This window comes from Leucoraja erinacea, chromosome 16 (genome assembly GCF_028641065.1).
Source record: "Leucoraja erinacea ecotype New England chromosome 16, Leri_hhj_1, whole genome shotgun sequence".
Lineage (NCBI taxonomy): Eukaryota > Metazoa > Chordata > Chondrichthyes > Rajiformes > Rajidae > Leucoraja > Leucoraja erinaceus.
In genome coordinates this window covers 3,458,895-3,475,060 of record NC_073392.1, presented here as the reverse complement: position 1 = coordinate 3,475,060, position 16,166 = coordinate 3,458,895, and the positions used below count along the sequence as shown (strand labels likewise).

Sequence of the window (16,166 nt, the reverse complement as noted above, 5' to 3'; positions counted from 1 at the left end):
ACATCTGGAGAAAACACATGTGGTCACGGGGAGAAGGTACAAACTCCGTACAGACAGCGCCCGTAGTCGGGATCGAACCCGGGTCTCTGGCGCTGTGAGGCAGCAACGTCTGTTTTTTCTCCGGCACTGCGAAAGCTGTCCCACTTACGCAATATTTTTTTTTTGGTGACTTGCCGGCACCCATCATGGTCGCAGGAGGCCGGCAAAAATGTTCAACATGTTAAAAAACCAGCGGCGACCCAGAAAAAGGTGCGACTCTTTGGGCGACGACTCACGACCGTACAGGCCACACGGTCGCGCGGGTGATGCTTGTACAGACGTGAGTGGTCGCCCAAATAGTCGTACCTTGTTCTGGTCGCTGCTCGATTTTCAACACGTTGAAAATTTTCGCCGATTAAGTCGCTGAAAAAATCCCGTAAGTGGGACAGGCCCTTTACTCCACGATGCTGCAACACTCTATTGTGCAAGCTGGTAGTTTTGTCTTTGCTCTCTAACCTGTGCTACTTGTGGATGGCTCGATTGTACTCGTGTAGAATATTATCTGGCCTCATTGAACAGCATGCAAACAAATTCTTTTCAATGTGTCTCGGTACATGTGACAGTGGCCAACAAAAGCCACGCAGCTTGCAGCCCTTCAGAACATTTACAGTTCATTGGTGCTTTCCAATTGTAATTAAATGTGGCTAATCTTCTACAAACTATTGTGCAGGGCAGGTGGAATGCAATTGACATTTGTCAACACAGCCGTAACATTTAAGAGACTTCTAGCATCTAGATAGGCACTGAATAGAGGGGTATGGATTAGATGCAGGCAGATATGAGTTAGTCTTGGCATTGTGTTCAGCATAGACATTGTGGGCCGAATGGCCTGTTCTTGTGTGATACTATTCAATTTGAGGAAGGACATTCTTGCTATTGAGGGAGTGCAGCGTAGGTTCACCAGGTTAATTCCCGGGATGGCGGGACTGTGGTATGCTGAGAGAATGGAGCGGCTGGGCTTGTACACTCTGGAGTTTAGAAGGATGAGAGGGTATTTCATTGAAACATATAAGATTGTAAAGGGCTTGGACACGCTAGAGGCATGAAACATGTTCCCGATGTTGGGGGAGTCCAGAACCAGGGGCCACACAGTTTAAGAATAAGGGGTAAGCCATTTAGAACGGAGACGAGGAAACACTTTTTCTCACAGAGAGTGGTGAGTCTGTGGAATTCTCTGCCTCAGAGGACGGTGGAGGCAGGTTCTCTGGATGCTTTCAAGAGAGAGCTAGATAGGGCTCTTAAAAATAGAGGTGTCAGAGGATATGGGGAGAAGGCAGGAACGGGGTACTGATTGGGGATGATCAGCCATGATCACATTGAATGGCGGTGCTGGCTCGAAGGGCCGAATGGCCTACTCCTGCACCTATTGTCTATTGTCCAATTTAGGGACACAGCGAGGAAACAGGCCCTTCAGCCCACCGAGTCCAGCCTGACCTGCGATCCCCTCGCATTAAAGGGCCTGATCCATTTGGTAAATTTTTTTTGGCGACTCCCGGTGTCGTATCGGGGTTGCCAAAAGATTTTGAACATTTCAAAATCCAGCCAAATGGCAGCTGCAGCGAAAACAAAAAATGTTGCGACGCTTGATAAAACACCGCGTGTCATACGCCGCATCACACCACAACATTTTTGGTGACCTGATAACGTCGGTCAACGACGCCGGCAGTGGCCAAAAAAAATTACCAAGTGGGACAGCCCCGTAACACTATCGTACACACTCTAGAGACAATTTATATTTAAACCAAGCCAATTCACCTACAAACCTGTACGTCTTTGGAGTGTGGGAGGAAACTGAAGATCTTGGAGAGAACCCACGCGGGTCACAGGGAGAACGTGCAAACTCCCTACAGACAGCACCGGTAGTCAGGATGGAACCCGGGTCTCTGGCGCTGTGCGGCAGCCACTCTACCGCTGCGCCACCGTGCCGCTCGACTGTTCTATGTTCAGATTGTGTGTGCGGTAAATATTATTTCTATATGTAAAGTTTACCTTGAGGTTTGGACTGACGGTGTGACAATGGCCTTCTTCCCCGCAGCCTCCATGTATTCAGAAAGGCACAGCGATCCCTCGGACATCAGATGTCTCGTGTCCGAGCCCGATTATTTCGATAGCAACCCCGACCTCATCCGGCCCAAGAAGCTCCTGAATCCAGTCAAAGCCTCCAGAAGTCACCAAGAACTCCACCGAGAGCTGCTCATGAACCAGAAGCGGTGAGGAATCTACTGCTCTCGTTGTCCTGCATCTACACGGTCTGTCATAGTGTTACAAGGCACAGAAACAGGCCCTTCGGCCCCACTCTTCCATGCTGACCAAAGCATCGAACCGAGCGAGTCCAAATTCCCCGAGAGTCTAGGACTAGAGCGCACAGCCTCAGAATTAAAGGACGTTCTTTTAGGAAAGAGATGAGGAGGAATTTAGTTAGTCAGAGGGTGGTGAATCTGTGGAATTCTTTGCCACAGACGGCTGTGGGGGCCAAGTCAGTGGGTGTTTTTAAGGCAGAGATAGATAGATTTTTGATTAGTACAGGTGTCAGGGGTTATGGACTGAAGGCAGGAGAATTAGGGAGAGATAGATCAGGGGTGATTAGGGAGAGATAGATCAGCCATAATTAAGAATAAGGGGAAGGCCATTTAGAACGGAGGTGACGAAAAACCTTTTTGTTGTGAATCTGTGGAATTCTCTGCCTCAGAAAGCAGTGGAGGTCAATTCTCTGGATGCTTTCAAGAGAGCATTAGATAGAGCTTGGCAGGTGGGACTAGTGTGGGTGGGACATTGTTGGCCGGTGTGGGCAAGTTAGGCCGAAGGGCCTGTTTTCCACACTGTATTACTCTATATGACTCGAGAACATTCCTCAACATCCAGCAGTTTTGAATTTGAAAGATCAAAAATGCAGGCGACTAAATTCACTTTGCCCGCTGGGATTCACGACTGGTGATTGACCAGACATCTTTCAGCCCAGCTCATCTTTCCTTCATCAATGGGATTATATACTCCTAGAGTGCGGGACGGGCAAAATGTCAAACAGAACCTGCTACCTATTACACAACATTCACTAAATAATCAAAATCCTAGGGAAATAAAAGCATTCGATGTTTTACGTAGTTTCCTCATGATATTCGGCAAGTTAGGAAATATTTTCACAAGTTTATGTTCATAAGTGATAGGAGCAGAATTAGGCCATTCGGCCCATCTTCGATTATCTATCTCCCTCCCCCCGACTCCATTCTCCTGCCTTCTCCCCATAACCTCTGACACCCGTACTAATCAAGAATCTACCTATCTCTGCCTTAACAATATCCACTAACTTGGCCCCCACAGCCTTCTGTGGCAATGAGTCCCACAGATTCACCACCCACTGACTAATGAAGTTCCTCCTCTGCTCCTCCCTAAAGGAACGTCCTTTAATTCCGAAGCTGTGCCCTCTAGTCCTAGACTCTCCCACGAGTGGAAACATCCTCTCCACATTGACACTATTCTTGCAGGGGTCAATAAAGATTATGTTAAAAGGAATGAGATTATCAGACAATAGGCGCTGTTAAACAGCAGGTCGAGGAACAGCTTCTTTCCGGCCGCTGTCACTCTACTAAACAACGTACCTCGGTGACTGCCAATCACCCCCCCCTCCCCCCCCCCCCGGACACTTATTTTATTTTATTTTTTATTCAAATCGTTTGCTATGTCGCTCTTCAAGGGAGATGCTAAATGCATTTCGTTGTCTCTGTACTGTACACTGACAATGACAATTAAAATTGAATCTGAATCTGAATCTGAGTTTTGTGGAACATGCATTTCAGATTCTTACTTAGAAAAGAGTAAATGTAAATTATTAGAGATCAGTTAGCAAGCTGTTTTATGATGAGGGTCTGAAGAAGGGTTTCGGCCCAAAACGTCGCCTATTTCCTTCGCTCCATAGATGCTGCTGCTGCACCCGCTGAGTTTCTCCAGCAATTTTGTGTACCTTCGATCTTCCAGCATCTGCAGTTCCTTCTTGAACACGAATGCTTTATGATGAGCGTTTGACAGCACTGGGCCTGTACTCGCTGGAGTTTAGCAGGATGGGGGGGTGGGGGGCTCATTGAAACTTACAGAATAGTGAAAGCCCAGGATAGAGTGGATGTGGAGAGGATGTTTCCACCAGTGGGAGAGTCTAGGACCAGAGGGCACAGCCTCAGAATTAAAGGACGTACCTTTAGAAAGAAACGTTGCCTATTTCCTTCACTCCATAAATGCTGCCTCACCCGCTGAGTTTCTCCCGCATTTTCGATTTTCCAACATCTGCAGTTCCTTCTTAAACACATAAATGGTTGTTATTTCATTATCCACATCAGTGGTACAATATTCCAATGTCTGTAATGAGGTAGTCGGGAAGGAAATAGGCAACGTTTCGGGCCGAAACCCGGAAGGGTTTCGGCCTGAAACGTTGCCTATTTCCTTCGCTCCATAGATGCTGCCGCGCCCGCTGAGTTTCTCCAGCCAGAGGGCGGTGTATCTGAGGAACTCATTGCCACGGACGGCTGTGGAGGCCAAGTCAATGGTATTTCGGAATGGGAGGGGGAGTTGAAGTGAGTAAGCTTGCTGTGACTATCTCCAACGTTGCAAAAGGGTGATATACACAAGGCAGAATGTCACGTCCCTGTAAAATGAGCGGATGTGTGTGTGTGTGGGTTGATCGCATTCACCGCTGCAGTGGCCAGTGGCGTGTAGATTGTGGCACTGGTGGAATCCAGGCAGATCAGGGAATGATTCATTCCGTCACCCATCTCCCCACACACCTTGTGTTCGTCAGAACTTAAAAATTATTAGCTATCAAATGTTGACAAAAATGCTGGAGAAACTCAGCGGGTGAGGCAGCATCTATGGAGCGAGGGAAATAGATGCTGCTGCACCCGCTGAGTTTCTCCAGTATTTTTGTCTACCTTCGATTTTCCAGCATCTGCAGTTCCTCCTTAGTGTGTGTGTGTGTGTGTGTGTGTGTGTGTGTGTGTGTGTGTGTGTGTGTGTGTGTGTGTGTGTGTGTGTGTGTGTGTGTGTGTGTGTGTGTGTGTGTGTGTGTGTGTGTGTGTGTGTGTGTGTGTGTGTGTGTGTGTGTGTGTGTGTGTGTGTGTGTGTGTGTGTGTGTGTGTGTGTGTGTGTGTGTGTGTGTGTGTGTGTGAGGGATGTCCAAACCCTTAATCTTATGATTCAATGAGATATCCTCTCATCCTTCCAAACTCCAGAGTGTACAAGCCCAGCCGCTCCATTCTCTCATCATATGATATTCCCACGTGTGGCCCATATCCCTCCTACCCATGTATCTGTCCTTTAAATGTTGTTACAGTATCTGGCTCAAAACACCCCCCCCCCCTCACCTTACATCTATACCCTTTGGTTCGTGATTCCCCTACCCTGGGTAAAAGACTCTGCATTCACCCCATCAATAGCCTTCATGACCTTATACGTATTCAAGAGAGATTTAGATATTGCTCTTAGGGCTAGTGGAATCAAGGAATTTGGGGAGAAAGCAGGAACGGGGATACTGGCTTTGGATGATCAGCCATGATCGTATTGAATGGCGGTGCTGGCTAGAAGGGCCGAATGGCCTACTCCTGCACCTATTGTCTATGTTTGTATTCACCACTAGATCATTCTTTGCCCCTTCTCTGCTCCAAGTCCTGGCCTAGAAACATAGAAAATAGGTGCAGGAGGAGGCCATTCGGCCCTTCGAGCCAGCACCGCCATTCATTGCGATCATGGCTGATCGTCCCCAATCAATAACCCGTGCCTGCCTTCTCCCCATATCCCTTGACTCCACTAGCCCCTAGAGCTCTATCTAACTCTCTCTTAAACCCATCCAGTGACTTGGCCTCCACTGTGGCAGGGAATTCCATAAATTCACAACTCTCTGGATGGAAAAAGTCTGTCCAGTCTCTCCCTGTAGCTCAGGCCCTCTAGTCCTGGCAACGTCTTTGTAAATCTTCTCTGCATTCTTTCCAGCTGCCTGACCCGCTGAGTTCCTCCAGCACTCTGTGCTTTGAGCTTGGTGTCATCTTTGCACAGTGGTAATTGCAGCAGTTTAGATTCTGTCACGAGGCCCAAGCTGTAAGGAAGGAACTGACCTTGGAGACGTTACAGGTCACTGCATTTCCCAAATGCAGTGGAATGTCTGGTATGCTGGCAGCATAGTTAGATGTTGGTGTCAAATGCTGCTATGGAGATCCCTCAGGGTTTTTGTTGTCGTGGACAATGCAGTAACAAGCAGTGTCACAGGAGAAAGGTTTAGAGTTATGTTCGTGCAGAGGTTGGGAGGCAGAGAAGTCAGTGAACGCATCGCTCCCACTTCAAAGCCCTGTCCCACTGTACGAGTTCATTCCAAGAACTCTCCCGAGTTTGCCCTGATTCGAACTCGGAGATTTACGGTAACGGCCACTCGTCGGTACTCGGGGCTCTCGTGGACATTTTTCAACGTGTTGAAAAATCTTCAGGAGTCTTCCCGTGCTTACCTACCGTCAGCGAGTCTTCCCGAGTACCTGCCGTTAGCGTTGCGAGCCGCTAAGAGACGTCCCCGAGCTCCGACGTACCCGCAGCGTTCATTCTCCGTGCTTACCACGAGTTTGAGTTTTTTTAACTCGGGAGAGCTCTTGGAATGAACTCGTACAGTGGGACAGGGCCATAAGCCTTTGATCATTTTCTTCTTCCCCTGTCCCAGAAGGCATCCCCTGGCTCACCAACTCCACAAAATGCCACTGACATTGTTGCTGCCTCTGTCACAACTTGCCATGGCCGCCTCTTGTGGAAGAAAGGAATTGCAGACGAGGCTCTACTAAAGAAAATAAGACACAAAGTGCTGGAGCAACTCGGTGGGTCAGGCAACATCTCTGGAGAACATGGATGGGCGACATTTCAGGTATCGACCCTTCTCTCCACCTGAAACATCACCCATCCTTCTCCTCCAGAGATGCGGCCTTTCTCGCTGACTTTGTGTCAATATTTGGTATAATTCAGTATCTGCAGTTCCTTGTTTCTTCATCTTGATCCCTGCTGCCCTCCCGCTCCACATCTCCAGTTCCATGTGTCCCAATTTTGGCTCTAGATGATGTTTCGGGTCAGGTCTCTGAGTCTGAAGAAGGGACACGACCCAAAACATCACCTATCCATGTTCTCCACAGATGCTGCCTGACCCGCTGAGTTACTCCAGCACTCTGTGAAACGTCACCTATCCATGTTTTCCACAGATGCTGCCTGACCCGCTGAGATACTCCAGCACGCTGTGAAACGTCACCTATCCATGTTCTCCACAGATGCTGCCTGACCCGCTGAGTTATGGTGCAGCAGCATCCATGGAGCTAAGGAAATAGGCAACGTTTCGGGCCGAAACCCTTCTGGAAATAGGCAACGTTTCGGGCCGAAACCCTTCCGGGTTTCGGCCCGAAACGTTGCCTATTTCCTTAGCTCCATAGATGCTGCTGCACCCGCTGAGTTACACCAGCACTCTGTGAAACATCACCTATCCATGTTCTCCACAGATGCTGCCTGACCCGCTGAGTTACTCCAGCACTCTGTGAAACGTCACCTATCCATGTTCCCCACAGATGCTGCCTGACCCGCTGAGTTACTCCAGCACTCTGTGAAACGTCACCTATCCATGTTCTCCACAGATGCTCTGAGAAAAACATTTTTTCACACACAGAGTGGTGAATCTCAGGAACTCTCTGCCACAGAGGGTAGTTGAGGCCAGTTCATTGGCTACATTTAAGAGGGAGTTAGATGTGACCCTTGTGGCTAGGGGGATCAGGGGGTATGGAGAGAAGGCAGGTACAGGATACTGAGTTGGATGATCAGCCATGATCATATTGAATGGCGGTGCAGGCTTGAAGGGCCGAATGGCCTCTACTCCTGCACCTATTGTCTATGTTTCTATGCTGCCTGACCCGCTGAGTTACTCCAGCACTCTGCGTCTGTTTTTACTCTTGTACTGTTGACGTCTCCAGAGAAGGCATTGTTAAAACAGCATTGATTCTGCGGAATTAACTCTTTAGATGTGATTTTAAATTGTAATGATGAGTGGACAGTGTGCTCTTTAATGTGCAACATGACTGTGGCAGGAATGGCTGCTGTTTGCTTTCCTTAATGAGTCACCAATCACATCACCATGATCAAACAGTGGCCACTGGGTTTTCAAAACAAGTTGAAGAAAAATCCTGCCAGATCAAATCAGATTTCAGATTAGGACAGATGCTGCCGCACCCGCTGAGTTTCTCCGGCATTTTTATCTACCTCCGATTAAGACAAATGTTATGGGATTACTCAATGATTCTAGTTAGTTTACTTTTACTATGTTTCCTCCAGTTGCTCCGGTTTCCTCCCACCCTCCAAAGACGTACAGGTTTTAAGGATAATTGGCTTCTGTAAATTATAACTTGTCCCCCTATGTCTAGGATAGTGCTAGTGTATGGAGCAAAACACTTCTTCGCACAGAGAGTGGTGAGTGTGGAATTCTCTGCCTCAGAGGGCGGTGGAGGCCGGTTCTCTGGATGCTTTCAAGAGAGAGTTAGAAACATAGAAATTAGGTGCAGGAGTAGGCCATTCGGCCCTTCGAGCCTGCACCGCCATTCAATATGATCATGGTTGAACATCCAACTCAGTATCCTGTACCTGCCTTCTCTCCATACCCTCTGATCCCCTTAGCCACAAGGGCCACATCTAACTCCTTCTTAAATATAGCCAATGAACTGGCCTCGACTACCCTCTGCGGCAGAGAGTTCCAGAGATTCACGACTCTCTGTGCGAAAAAAGTTCTTCTCATCTCTGTTTTAAAGGATTTCCCCCTTATCCTTAAGCTGTGATCCCTTGTCCTGGACTTCCCCAACATCGGGAGCAATCTTCCTGCATCTAGCCTGTCCAACCCCTTAAGAATAGGGCTCTTAAAGATAGCGGAGTCAAGGGATATGGGGAGAAGGCAGGAGCGGGGTACTGATTGGGGATGATCAGCCATGATCACATTGAATGGTAGTGGTGGCTGGCTCGAAGGGCCGAATGGCCTCCTCCTGCACCTATTGTCTATGTTCCTTCCTGCACCATGTTGCGGCTTACATGTTGCTGCCACCTGCTGTACAAGGCCGGTGCTGCAGGCGCTGACCACTGTTGCTTGCCTTGCAGGGGCGTGGGAACGGAGAACAAACCCGAGCTGCAGCGTGTGCTGGAGTACAGGCGGCGAGACCAGCTGATCCGACAACGGAAGGAGGAAGAGGAGGCGCGGAAAATCAAATCTCCCTTCGAACTGCAGCTCCAGAAGAGGCAGCAAAGGCTGGACGAGGTTTGAGCTTTAGTTTCGTTTAGTTCAGAGATACAGCGTGGAAACAGGCCCATCGGCCCACCCCACCGAGCCCGTGCCGACCAGCGATTGCCCCGCATGTTAACATTACCCTACACACACCAGGGACAAATTACATTTATACCAAGCCAATGTACCCACTAACCTGTGTTTAAGAAGGAACTGCAGATGCTGGAGAATCGAAGGTTACACAAAAAAGCTGGAGAAACTCAGTGGGTGCAGCAGCATCTATGGAGCGAAGGAAATAGGCAACGTTTCGGGCCGAAATCCTTCTGGAAATAGGCAACGTTTCGGGCCGAAACGTTGCCTATTTCCTTCGCTCCATAGATGCTGCTGCACCCGCTGAGTTTCTCCAGCTTTTTTGTGTACCCACTAACCTGTACGTCTTTGGAGTGTGGGAGGCAACATTGCCCAGTCCATCATCGGCTCTGACCTCCCTTCCATCGAGGGGATCTATCGCAGTCACTGCCTCAAAAAGGCTGGCATCATCATCAAGGACTCACACCATCTTGGCCACACACTCATCTCCATGCTACCTTCAGGTAGGTACAGGAGCCTGAAGACTGCAACATTCAGGTTCAGGAATAGCTACTTCCCCACAGCCATCAGGCTATTAAACCTGGCTCAGACAAAACTCTGAACATTAATAGCCCATTATCTGTTATTTGCACTTTATTATCAGTTTATTTATTCCTGTGTGTATATATTTATATAATGGTATATGGACACACTGATCTGTTTTGTAGTCAATGCCTACTATGTTCTGTTGTGCTGAAGCAAAGCAAGAATTTCATTGTCCTGTCAGGGACACATGACAATAAACTCTCTTGAATCTTGAAACCGAAGATCTCGGAAAAAACCCCACGCAGGTCACGGGGAGAACGTACAAACTCCGTACAGACAGCACCCGTGGTCGGGATCGAACCCGGGTCTCCGGCGCTGCATTCGCTGTAAGGCAGCAACTCTACCGCTGCGCCACCGTTAACATTATCCTACACACACTGGGGACAATTTTACAATTATACAAAGCCAATTTACCTACAAACCCGCACGTCTTTGGAGTGGGGGAGGAAACCGAAGATCTCGGAGAAAAGCCATGGGTCCCCGGTGCTGTGAGGCAGCAACTTGGGGTGGGGAGATTGCAACCTTTACGTGGTCCGCCCTGCTTCGACGAATGCTACCAACCACAATCAAATAAGATCAAATAGATTTTTTTTTTTTTTTTTTTTTCGCTCCATAGATGCTGCTGCACCCGCTGAGTTTCTCCAGCATTTTTGTGTACCTAAGATCAAATAGAATAGGTTTTCCTCCAAAGATTAGGCTGTGTATGCCACATGCAAGAAGAAGCAGGCATCAACTCCAGGCAGCAACTGCATCGCTATACCACTGTGCTGCTATCATGAATCTAACATGCAACCTCAGTTCCTCAGTTACTGTGCTGGAGGCAAAGCAGTAATATGTTACGGTTGGGTAGACAGAAAATGCTGGAGAAACTCAGCGGGTGAGGCACCATCTATGGAGAGAAGAGACCCTGAAGGGTCGCCACCCGAAAAGGCACCTATTTCCTTCGCTCCATAGATGCTGCCTCACCCGCTGAGTTTCTCCAGCATGTTTTGTCTGCCTTCGATTGTTCCAGCATCTGCAGTTCTTTCTTAAACATACTTTACCTCAAGAGTCAAGAGTGTTTTATTGTCATGTGTCCCAGATAGAACAATGAAATTCTTATTTGCTGCACAACAACAGAATATGTAAACATAATAAATAGTATAACAAAAACTAAGGGGAAAAAAGAATGAACAATAACAGCCATATTTAAAGCTTATTTGGTGTCTTGTTTAATAGCCTGATGGCTGTGGGGAAGAAGCTGTTCCTGAACCTGGACGTTACAGTTTTCAGGCTCCTGTACCTTCTTCCCGATGGCAGTGGTGAGATGAGTGTGTGGCCGGGACGGTGTGGGTCTTTGATGATGTTGGCTGCACTGCAAGTGTAGAAACCACTGTGAAAATATTTTCTTGTGTCCTAAATGGAGACGAGGAAACACTTTTTCTCACAGAGAGTGGTGAGTCTGTGGAATTCTCTGCCTCAGCGGACCGTGGAGGCCAGTTCTCTGGATGCTTTCAAGAGAGAGCTAGATAGGGCTCTTAAAAATAGCAGTCGGGGGGATATGGGGAGAAGGCAGGAACGGGGTACTGATTGGGGATGTGCTTAAGAAGGAACTGCAGATGCTGGAAAATCGAAGGTACACAATAATGCTGGGGAAACTCAGCGGGTGCAGCAGCATCTATGGAGCCAAGGAAATAGGCAACGTTTCGGGCCGAAACCTTCTTCAAACCTGAAAAAGAGTTTCGGCCTGAAACGTTGCCTATTTCCTTCGCTCCATAGATGCTGCTGCACCCGCTGAGTTTCTGCAGCATTTTTGTGTACCTACTGATTGGGGATGATCAGCCATGATCAGATTGAATGGCGGTGCTGGCTCGAAGGGCCAAATGGCCTACTCCTGCACCTATTGTCTATTGTCTAAATGGTGCAACTGTGTCTTTCAGTTGGAGAGAGAACAGGAGAGGAGTGGAGAAGAACAAGAGAATGCTCCTGAATTCATCAAAGTCAAGGAAAACTTGAGGAGAACATCGACTTTCAGCATTGAGAAGCAGGCCGTCTAGTGTGGAGACCTCACTATCCCCAATCATCTTCAGCTGGTTGGTTCAGTCCAACTTACTGGACCAGTCCAACTTCACTGACTTGCCGTGCCGTCACTGTAGACTTCATTTCATGTCCTTGTCGTTCTTAAGTGGAATATGAAACGTTTGCCCGATGGCTTATTCCGCCGTGATCGAATAAGCCAGACTTTTCCGGACAGCGGGAATGTTTGTGGGACTCTCCAAACCAGGTCATCTGGTGAGGATTTTTTTTAAAAAGTGCTGCTTACTTAACGTGAAGATGCCGGTTTGACCAGAAGCAAAAGCTGACGAGAATCGGAGCGAGCTATCAACGAGCAAGTGAGCTACCAACATACTTTAAGCGTATTACTTCCGCACTATAACTGAATGTTGCACCACTTATTCTTGCAAATGTTCCCTGTGATGGTGCAAGACGTTTTTTTTTCTTTAAACTGTGTTTGGTGGTAAGGATTTTGTGCAAAAAGATTCTTCTGCTATTAACATCAACAGTGAGCCTTGATAATTTAACGGGGACATAAGTGAATATCTCCCTCTGACAGGTGAGATGGGACCCTTAATGTTTATGGGATATTCGTCGACGTTTCTGCTGAAAAACAAGCCTTTTGTTTGCGCTTGCTCAGTCTTTTGATTTTTAGGTTACAGTTGAATGAAAAGACGGCTAGTGGAAGATCATTGTTGTAAATTCTACATGGATATTATTACCTGTAACCTACAGATCGTAAAGGGCCAGTCCCACGAGCATGCGACTCCATGCGGCAAGCGCGACCTAACGTGGTCGCTTGAGCCGTACGGCCTCGCGGTGCCGGTCCCACTTCGATCACCGGAGCCGTATGGAGTTGTGCGGAGCTGGTCCCGACATCGCGCGGGGCTCCGAAAAACTGACCGTGTTCAAAAATTCCGCGCGGCAACGGCCTGCCGGTCCGCAGCCGCTTCGAGGCCGTACACACCGCCTCGACGGGCGTACGCAGCGACTTGACTTTGCACGTCACGCGCGAACTTCCCGTGGACTTCGCTCGAACTTCACGTCACTCACTCGACCGCCGCGCGGCCCCCGCTTCCGGTTTGGTCGCGCTTGCTGCATACAGTCGCATGCTCGTGGGACAGGCCCTTAACAGTGAAATAAGTGGTGGGTGTTGGTATTTTATGGATGTGTGATACATGTACAGCCAGCAACTGTATTAGTCAGAATCTGCTGGGAAGATTTGGAGATACTGGCTGCTGTGTTATTTTAGGGATTTAATTTAGATTGCACTATGCCTCGCACTACAGAAACATGTATCCTGATTTTTAATACATTTATTATCTACACATAATAATAGATGTCTGCATTGAGAGCCTTGGTGTATATTTTCCTGATAGATAACATGGGATAAAGTAATGAATAGGGTTTGCACACTTAAAACTATTGCAGTAAATGATGAAAGAACTGGCCGAAACCTTTAAGAATTGTAGATAGACACAAATTGCTTCAGCAACTCAGTGGGACCGGCAGCATATCTGGAGAGAAGCAATGGGCGACGTTTCGAACCGAATCGTACACCCCTTCCTTCTCTCCGGAGATGCTGCCTGTCCCGCTGAGTTACTCCAGCATTTTGTGTCTTTCTTCAATGTAAACCAGCATCTGCAGTTCCTTCCTAAACCTTGAGATCTGCCTTCTTGACATCACAGTCTGAAGAAGGGTCTCGACCCGAAACGTCAGGCATTCCTTCTCTCCAGAGACGCTGCCTGTCCCGCTGAGTTACTCCAGCTTTCTGTGTCTATCTCACAGTTAATTATAGACTAATTCCACTAAAGGTTATTAAACTTGTTACTAATTGCATATATTTTGAAAAATTACCAAGCGATAGCCTTAGGAAATGACAATAAATAGTCTTGCAGTGTGCGTATGGCACGTTAGGATGAGAAGTCTGAGTGGAAGAAGAACTGTAATGACTACTCCTTCACAGATCAAGGTTCTTTACACAGAAGAGTCAATTCATGGTTCATTTTTTTTATGCTCATTCTGTCATTTACACTTAACAATGCTGACATCGTTTGGTGTCCAGACATGTTCGGGTCACCAATAATGTGCCGACTGCTAAAGTACCTGGTCGATTATGAATGTACTACCGAGTGCTTTTTACATGCATTTAAAAAAAACTTTGCCACCCTTTTAATTTTGTTTGCCTTTGAATTAAATTCACTGGGTAATGGAATGAAAGACACTCTTGTGTTTTGTGACCATAAATATGGGACAAAATTGGCTGTTAAAATGACGAATGATGTTGTAGTATGATTATGGCTGTCTGTCTGTGTTTTGGGTATATTGCCTTTGATATGTTACTGAACAGGTATTGACTGTTGGGTAAGTTATACCTATCCACCCTACATCACCGCATCGGATTCCAGTTCGTTCTTTAACTTATCTTTTGGGGAATTTGTTACTTTTCTATGAAGCTGCACATAACATTCAAGCTACAGTCTGTGATTAACGTTACTCAGCGGAATAATGGTCAACTAGCGGGATAACTCATTGGGATTGTTACCATCTTTAGGTTTGTGTCATTGTGACTTAACTTTGAAATAAAGAAAATGCGTATTTTACTTGGTGACAACTTTGAAATACTTCAAAAAATTTCACATTTGTGTAGTTAGTCATAGAATTATACAGTGTAGAAATAGGCCCTACGGCCGAACATATCCCAGCTACACTAGTCCCACCTGCCCGCATTTGGCCCATATCCCCTCCCGTCCCCCCGTCCCCCCCCGGCCTCCAAACTTGTCCTATCCCTGTACCTGTCCAACTGTTTCTTAAATGTTGTGAGTCCCAGCCTCAACTGCCTCCTCTGCCAGCTTGTTCCATACACCCACCACCCTGTGTGAAAAAGTTACCCCTCAGATTCCTATTAATATTTTCCCCTTCACCTTAAACCTATGTCCCCTGGTCCTCGATTCCCCTACTCTGGGCTAGAGGCTCTGTGCATCTACCCGATCTATTCCTCTCATGATTTTATACACCTCTATAAGATCACCCCTCATCCTCCTGCACCCCAGGGAATAGAATCCCAGCCTACTCAACCTTTCCCTGTAGCTGAAATCCTGAGTCCTGGTAACATCTTTGTAAATCGTCTCTGGTCCCTTTCCAGCTTGACAACATCTTTCCTATAACATGGTGCCCAGAAATAGGTTGTCAAACTGGAAAGGAAACAAAGATTTACGAGGATGTTGTTAGGACTCGAGGGTTGTTTAAATACTTTATTTAAAGTTTCGCAGTTTTGTCCAGTCTAAAAATTATTTTTCGTTGCCATTTACTTTATGATATTAATACAACTTATTTTACAAACTTCATAATAGCTGAGGAAAATGTATAATTCAATGTTGAATTTGCTATTCGATCATTCTAAACAACCCAACAATATATAATTCAGCGGTGCAGACAATGTAGAAGCGAATGTCCTATGCACAACGAAACAATATGCAGATGCTGGAAATCTGAAATAAAGCAGCCATGGGTGGAAATGCACAGCAGGTAAGGCAGCATCCGCAGAGAGAGGGAGTTAACGTTACGCACTGATGATAATTCAAACTAGAAAGGCTGGCTCTCTGAGATCAAGGAACTCAATATTTATCCCAAGGATTGTAGGCACAGGTTGAATTATTGTTCCTTGAAATGTTCACAATCACAATAATACGTTATTTTGCAACATACAAGGAAATTTATTTGCCAAGTCATACAAATAAAAAGCAACAGGACACACAAAACACATTTTAACATAAACATCCACCACAGTGACTCCTCCACATTCCTCACTGTGATGGAAGGCGAAAAAAAGTTCAATCTCTTCCCTTTGCTCTCCCGCGGTCGGGGGCCTTGAGCCCTCAGTTGACGGGATGATCTTCACTCTCGTGGCCGGTGGCGGGCCCTCCGTGTTGAGGCTCCTGCACCGGGGGAGCTCTCCCGCTCCGTGATGTTGGAGCTCCCGACATCCATGGCCCCTCCCGAGACGGCAAGCTCCCGATGTAAAGTCCGCAGGCTGCGATTAGAGCCATCCCATGCAAGGGATCGACTCCGATGTAAGTCCACACCCCGTAGTGGGGTCCAAGGTCAGTCCGAGGAGACCTCCAGCCCCATCGATGGTAGGCTGCAGAGCGAGCAGAGA

General features: G+C 47.3%; 1 protein-coding gene across 3 annotated transcripts in view; it reads left to right on the top strand.

Annotated features, from left to right (window-relative positions):
• LOC129704475 (protein FAM107B-like) overlaps positions 1 to 14,610 on the top strand; it is a 79,233-nt gene extending 64,623 nt beyond the window's left edge. For 2 of the 3 annotated variants that reach the window (XM_055647576.1, XM_055647578.1), the window contains 3 exons: positions 2,075 to 2,249; positions 9,175 to 9,331; positions 11,893 to 13,264. In XM_055647576.1, coding sequence (XP_055503551.1) covers positions 2,075 to 2,249; positions 9,175 to 9,331; positions 11,893 to 12,009 — 449 coding nt within the window. In that variant the 3' untranslated portion in view covers positions 12,010 to 13,264. Of the gene's footprint in view, positions 1 to 2,074; positions 2,250 to 9,174; positions 9,332 to 11,892 lie in introns of all 3 variants that reach the window. The other variant, XM_055647577.1, reaches the window with a different exon arrangement.
• Positions 14,611 to 16,166: the final 1,556 nt, after the last annotated feature.